Below are 7,500 nucleotides of genomic sequence, written 5' to 3' on the forward strand. Positions count from 1 at the left end.
CTGTAGGCCTACTAAAAAACCGGCAGTGGAAAAGAGACTTAAGTGTATCTTTGTGGGTCATTTTAGTGGTAGCAGAAGCACCGAGTAGTTTATGCAGCAGGTCCAATATTGGGGCACACCAAATGAACCATAATGAAGGAACTTGGTTATATACCGCCATTCAGACATACCGCCATTCAGACATACCGCCATTCTGACATTGACATTTTATTGCAGGAACCTGTTTTCAGACCCTACCTCAGGAGTCCCCAAAACTAAGGCCCGGGGGCCGGATGCGGCCCGCCAGGCCCCTTTGACCGGCCCTCCACCTCTCTGCATCTCAACATTTGAACTGGCCCAAAGAAGTAATCCTCACAGAAAAAAAAGATAAAATATATTTTTTAAGTATTTTATTTTGTTTACCAACAGGCCCTCCTACAGTTTAATTTTCATTAACATGCTTCTCCTAAACTGTCAATCACCATATGTTTCTTAGTCTACCTTTCCTTTCTATTTTTTACATGGTTATTGAAAATTAAAAGAAATACCCATGGTATTCATGATTGATCCCGGCCCCTGATCACAGTCAGGAACGATAATGTGGCCCCCAGAGAAAAAAGTTTGGGGACCCCTGCCCTACCTGTAAGGGCATTAGGAATGTGACGAAATTAGACACTAAATTATACACTAATCCTGTAATTGCGCTGTCTCTCTCTCCACTTCGACTCATGTAGCAACATTGTTGCAAATGTCAATTGAGTTAGAACGTTGTTCACGCACCTTTAAGTACTTGCAACAATGTTCAAATGGCTCGGAATGACAATCAAATACTGTCGGAATGGCGGTATGGCGGCACATCTCCATAATGCACCGTATCATGAATGGGCTGGTATGCCCATGGGGACCCAGGTTTGAATCCGGCTTGGGTCATTTTCAAACCCTTCCCCATTTTCACTCCCAACAGCGTTGTGTCTTTTATCTACTGTCCTATCAATCAAAGGCACAAAAAACATTAAACATATTTTCAAAGGACAGATGTTGGGTACTCTATTGCCTCTTTTCCACTGCCACTTTTCTGGTAGGCCTACAGGCTCGAAACAGCGAGACTCGGCTGCCACTTTTTGCTTTACGATTGAGCTGTGTCGTGCCTATTTGAAAAGCAAAAAGTGCCGGTCGAGTCGAGCTGTGTCGAGCTGTAGGTACCAGAAAAACAGCAGTGGAAAAGAGGCATACACAGTATGGCCTAAAGCAATATTGCTGCAAACCGAAGTCATCTCTATAGCCATAGTCTTCTCTTTCTGTGGAGAGGAGTTCTTATTTGCGCTGGATGACTAAACGAGGAGATGGAAATGAGCTGTTGGAATCGTCAGTGCTTATTGTTGTTCTGCAGTGCAGTTTTTTTCTGACACACACACATGGGAGATAGTGATTATGCGGGGTAAAATGCAAAACTTAGGCAGCCCACAAATTAACATCAGCTAATTTCATCCAATTCGGTCACCACCAACCACTGCCAATTCCACATCAAACGAGACACCTATTCACTCTGGAAGCTCCAAGTCTCCAAATTCTCTCTCTCTCTCTCTCTCTCTCTCTCTCTCTCTCTCTCTCTCTCTCTCTCTCTCTCTCTCTCTCTCTCTCTGGGCTGGGCTTGGCAGGGCCACAGCAATACCGGTGCCATGGTTTCCTTTTTTTCCTTCTCTGCTGTAGTGTCTCTAATGAGGTAATCTGTCTCCAAGTATTCAAAGCCGCCTATCTTGATGGCTCTCTCTGTCTATCTCGTTGCCATGAGCTAGATATGCTTCCAGCCCAAGGAAGGAATCTTTCATATAAACACACACACACACGCACGCACGCATGCACACTACACACACACACACACACACACACACACACACACACACACACACACACACACACACACACCCGCACACACACACACACACACACACACACACACACACACACACACACACACACACACACACACACACACACACACACACACACACACACACACACACACACGCACACACACACACACACACACACAAAATCCGTGGCAGGGATATTGAAATAAAGCCATAGAAGGTGGGCGGAGGACTTCATTAAATCCTTCATATTGCAATTTTCTCCCTGATTACTGTGTGTCCTACATATTTTTTTGCTTCCCCTCTCTAAAAAACACACAATATTACGCACGTAATCCAATTTGAGCATTAAAAAGTGATGGGGCTCTCTCTCTGTCGATTCCAGCACAAGGCCCACTTTGTTTTGAAAGATGCACATCCTTCCGCCGCTAGAGTTGAGTTGGCGTAGAGTTGGGGTTAGCCCACGGAGGGGTTTATGGGTTTCTTCTCATTTTAAAATGCATGTGTCACTCACCACACAACACCAAAGTGGTGCAAGCACAACACACAAACGATCAGAAAGTAGTGTTGTGGCATTCACGAATGAGGTGATTCTTTTGAACGGCTCCCAGAAGTGAACGATCACAACTGAACCGGATCACAACTGGGGGAGCCACTCTACCGCTTTTTCGTTCATTTTTCATTCATTTTAAGGACATGACCTTGATGTGAGTAATTTAATTGTCTGCCTTAAAGGGTGGCAGAAACGGTCTTTAGAAGCAGGATGATAACCAGTTGTTGTTTGGACAAAATTACCTAGAAGTGGAGTCAAAATATTACATCAAACACAGAATAAATAATTTAAAAAAGAGCCAAAAGAGCCAGTTTTTTGAACGGCTCTTTGAAAGGAACGAGTCACTATGATCCGGATCCCGTCGAAGAGCCAAAAATCCCATCCCAATCTTATCAGAAAGAGAAAATTGTTTTCTATTGTAAGATGTGAATTTGGTAAGTATAACCAGTTCTATTGGCAAATGTGTAAAATAGCTACTGTGATGTTGTGTAGACTTTGTTAAAACTTTCTCTTAAAAAATATATATATTTCAACAAAATAGATAAAATCCTCCCAACGTATAACAGCTCACTCTCTCTCTCTCTCTCTCTCTCTCTCTCTCTCTCTCTCTCTCTGTGTGTGCGTGTGCGTGCGTGTGTAGAAATGTGAGACGTGTCACTGGGGTCAAAAGCTGGTCACAGACAGCAGAGATCACCTGGGCAGGATAATGACAAATCTTGAAAAATGAGAAGGAGCACAGGAGGGGGTGGAGGACAAAAAAGAGGAGCAGAGAGGGGGAGGGGGAGGAGGAGGAGACAAATCAGGAAAGAGGAGATGAGGTGTGACTGACACCTACGTGGGTAGGTGGGGCGTTAGCAAAGTGTTGCCTATTCACACCTCTCCTTCAAGACACCTGGAGCCCTCTTCACCTGCACACACACACACACACACATGCAGGGCTGGACTGGAGGAGAAATAGGGCCTTAAAAGGGCCCCCTCATAATTAGCGACGCAGAACTGAATCACCAGTGGGTCCTGCACCCTCGTGGGCCCCTATTTTCAGAAATGTCAAAAAAATTGTTTTCTTTTTACATTTCTATAGGGGCCCACGAGGGTGCAGGGCCTACCGGGAAATGCCCACTATGCCAGATGGCCAGTCTAGCCATGCACACACGCAAAAGATTGAAACATTAATCCACTCCACTTGTGGTTTAACGTCACAGACGGGATCCAGTTTCTGCTCCAAATGACCTCTTGCTCACCGCGGTGGGTTTTGAACGCATGCATATCTGTATGCACATATGCACACACGGACATTCATACAGACAGACACGCACCCACACCCATGAAGGTAGGCACGTACACACCAGGGCTTGACACTGGCACCTGCGAAACCTGTCAAATGACGGTGAAACTGTGGCTGTAGCTGGTTATAATTTTGGTGTAACTAGCAAATTTGGCAGCCAGCTTATTCTATGGTATGGCATATAAGAATAGCCTATATTTTGCACTTTGCCCCTTGTGTATGAATTGAATGTATTTCAGTTCAAGAAAAAGCTCAGTTGCTCCGTTTCTATTTGTTCGATTTCTTTCCATGTTCAAAGCTCTGCACTCATCTGCACTCACACTCAGACACACTACAGCGCATTCCACATTATAACGCAAATGACATTTTTTGCTGTTTCCCCAATAATCAATATACGTAAATGACAGTCGTCATAATTTTCAAGTCATCAGTCATTAGAGTACAATTAAAGCGTTTTTGAATGAACCTCCCAATGATAACGGTATTTTTTAAAATAATAAAAAACTTAAAATGCCCAAAATGCTCTGTTCCAAATTATTACGCAAAACAGTTTTGTAGTGTTGTCCAATCCAAATGTCTTTCTTTTTCCCATTTAAATCAAAACAGTTGGCATTTGGTACCTTTTAAATTACATTTCAATGTTCAAAACTTGGTTATAAGCTGTAACTGGAATGCTGCATTTAACATTGAAGTCAATGACAGGGCATTGCATGGGAATTATGGAAGCCCAGATATCCTTGATGCTTTGCTCTCAGCTGTTTTTGTTTGTTTGGTCTGGTGACCCACACTTCACTCTTCAATATACCCGTAGATTTCCCTGCCACGTTTAGGTGCTTTGAAGGTGATGACGTTCTAACTCACCAGACATAACATCCCATTCGTTTTCAATGGGGTTTTATGTCTGGTGAGTTAGAATGTCGATACCACCTACAGGTGGCATAGAAATCTACGGGTATATTGAAGAGTGAAGTGTGGGTCACCAGACCAAACAAGCAAAAACAGTTGAGAGCAAAGCATCAAGGATATCTGGGCTTCCATAACTCCCATGCAATGCCCTGCCTTTGACTTCAATGTTAAACGCAGCATTCCAGTTACTAAGACAAAGAGCTTATCACCAAGTATTGAACATTGAAATGTAATTTAGAAGGTACCAAATTCCAACTGTTTTGATGTAAATTGGAAATTTGGATTACAACACTACAAAACTATTTTGCTTAATAATGTGGAACAGAGCATTTTAAGTTTTTTATTATTTAAAAAAATACAGATATCATTGGAAGGTTCATTCAAAAACGTATTAATTGTACTCTAATGACTGATGACTTGAAAATTATGATGACTGTCATTTGTATTGATTATTTGGGGAAACCGCGAAAAATGTCATTTGCGTAATAATGTGGAATGCGGTGTATACATATATTGCTCTATACATAAATGTTGGACATTGGACAATAGAGTAAACATGCGTCTTGAATATTTGGAGTAAACATTGATTAAAAAGGTCACAACGGTAATAATCTTTACATTACATTACATTGCATTTGGCAGACACTTTATAACCAAAGCGACTTTCAAAAGAGGACATAATTAAGTCAACATCACAAGCAAATACAAAGTGCACAGGAGATATACAGAACAGCAAGTGCAGTTGCAAAGAGGGGTTATTTTTTTATTATGTTTTTTTTATACAGAGTAAATAACGAGTACACACACACACAAACTCACACACACAAACTAAACTAAACTAAACATCGTGTCAGGAGTCTGCCCTGGGGCAAGGCCAGCTCAAGCATTAGTCTAGTAGATTCTCTCGAAAGAGGAAGGTCTTTAGTTGTTTCTTGAAGGCTGCAAGATATGTGATTGGTCTTGCTGCCTCTGTGAGACCGTTCCACCACTTGGGTACCACAACGGAGAACAATCTTGACTGGGAGTACCTAGAGCGACTGGATGGCAGAGCCAGACGGCTTGTGCTGGATGAGCGCAGTTCTCTTCCAGTAACATAGGGCGTTAGTAGGTCCTTCAGATAAGCTGGGGCTGTTCCTGTGATGGTTTTGTAGGCAAGGGTCAATGCCTTGTGCTTGATCCGGGCGGCGATCGGTAACCAGTGCAACTCAATAAAGAGGAGTAACATGGGTCCTTTTGGGTTGATTGAATACCAACCGTGCCGCCGCATTCTGGATCATCTGCAGAGGTTTTAGCGCACAAGCAGGTAGACCTGTCATGAGTGAGTTGCAGTAGTCAACGTGGGACAAGACCGTGGCCTGGACCAGTTGTTGTGTAGAATATTGTGTCAGCACAGGTCTGATATTCCGTACGTTGGACATCTGGAATCGACACGTCCGGGTGACTGAGTTGATGTTGTTGGAGCATGACAGCTCATCATCAATCATGACGCCAAGGTTTTTGGCGACTCTGTTTGGGGTCACGATGGTGGAGCCAATCTTGAGGTTGATGTTGTGACTGAGCGACTCTTTAGCTGGGATCAACAGGAGCTCTGTCTTGGCCAGGTTCAGCTGTAGGTGGTGGTCCTTCATCCATGTTGACAAATCGGTGAGGCAGGCAGAGATGCGTTCCGAAACCGTGGTGTCCTCTGGACGGAACGACAGGTACATCTGGGAGTCATCAGCATGGCAGTGGTAGGAGAACCCATGTGTTTGAATGACACATCCCAGGGAGGAGGTGTATATTGCAAACAGAAGGGGTCCCAGCACTGATCCTTGGGGTACAACTGTGGAGAGGGTGTGAGTCGTAGACAGTTTCCCTTGCCATGACACATTGAAGGTGCGTCCAGAGATGTAGGAGTTGAACCATGAGTGGACAACGCCTGTAATTCCCATGGCTGTGAGTATCCTCATGAGGATCTTGTGGTTGACTGTGTCAAAGGCTGCAGACAGGTCTAGTAGGATGAGGACCGAGGATAGTCCTTCCGTTCTTGCAGTCCTTAGTGCTTCAGTCACTGAGAGTAACACAGTTTCAGTTGAATGTCCACTTCTGAAACCAGATTGTTTTGGGTCCAGTAATCCGTTCTGGTTTAGGAAGTTGGTGACCTGCTTTGCAACTGCCCTTTCTAGCGTCTTGGATAGGAAGGGAAGCAGTGAGACAAGTCTGTAGTTTTCGACATGAGCAGGGTTCAGTGTAGGCTTCTTCAGTAGTGGTGTCACCCTTGCTTGTTTGAAGGCGGAGGGGACAGTGCACGAGGAGAGTGAGGAGTTCATGATGGATGTGATTGCTGGGACCACTGTTTGGGCAATGTCTTGAAGAAGGTTCGTGGGCACTGGGTCTAGTAGGCATGTAGTGGGACGGCTTCTTGTGATGAGTTTGGAAACGTCTTCTTCGGAGAGCAGAGTGAATTAATGAAGTTTTGCAGCGTGTTTTCCAGGGGGGTGTCTTCTGAGCGGGTGGGCGGCTCACAGAATTGCTTGCTAATATTTGCCTTCTTTTCCGTGAAGAAGGTGGCAAAGTTGTCTGGGTTCAGGTCTGTGGGCGCAGGAGGGGGGGGAGGGTTGAGCAGTGACTTGAATGTAGAAAACAGCTTACGTGGGTCTGTAGTGTTGCTGATCTTGTCGTTGTAGTAGGTCGTCTTGGCAGCTGTTACAGAGGTGGAGAAGGAGGCTAGTAGAGATCTATGTTTTTCGAGGTCAGATGGGTTACGGGTTTTGCGCCATTTCCTTTTCACCGCTCTGAGGGTGGTACGTAGAGCCCGGATGGTCTCTGTCAGCCATGGTCGCGGTTGTGAAGGTCTTGCAGGTTTAGTGACTAGTGGGCACAGGTTGTCGAGGCAAGAGGTCAGTGTGGAGCTGAGCAAATCCGTA

General features: G+C 44.5%; 1 protein-coding gene across 1 annotated transcript in view; it reads right to left on the reverse strand.

Moving 5' to 3' along the window:
• smtla (somatolactin alpha) overlaps positions 1-7,500 on the reverse strand; it is a 37,546-nt gene that overhangs the window by 9,246 nt on the left and 20,800 nt on the right. The window contains 3 exon segments of the mRNA XM_063204589.1: positions 5,573-5,805; positions 5,807-7,038; positions 7,041-7,500. The exon segment at positions 7,041-7,500 is cut by the window's right edge and continues 10 nt beyond it. Of these exon segments, the coding sequence (XP_063060659.1) occupies positions 5,573-5,805; positions 5,807-7,038; positions 7,041-7,500 (1,925 nt within the window).

The sequence above is a fragment of the Engraulis encrasicolus genome, chromosome 8, assembly GCF_034702125.1.
Source record: "Engraulis encrasicolus isolate BLACKSEA-1 chromosome 8, IST_EnEncr_1.0, whole genome shotgun sequence".
NCBI classification, from domain to species: Eukaryota; Metazoa; Chordata; class Actinopteri; order Clupeiformes; family Engraulidae; genus Engraulis; species Engraulis encrasicolus.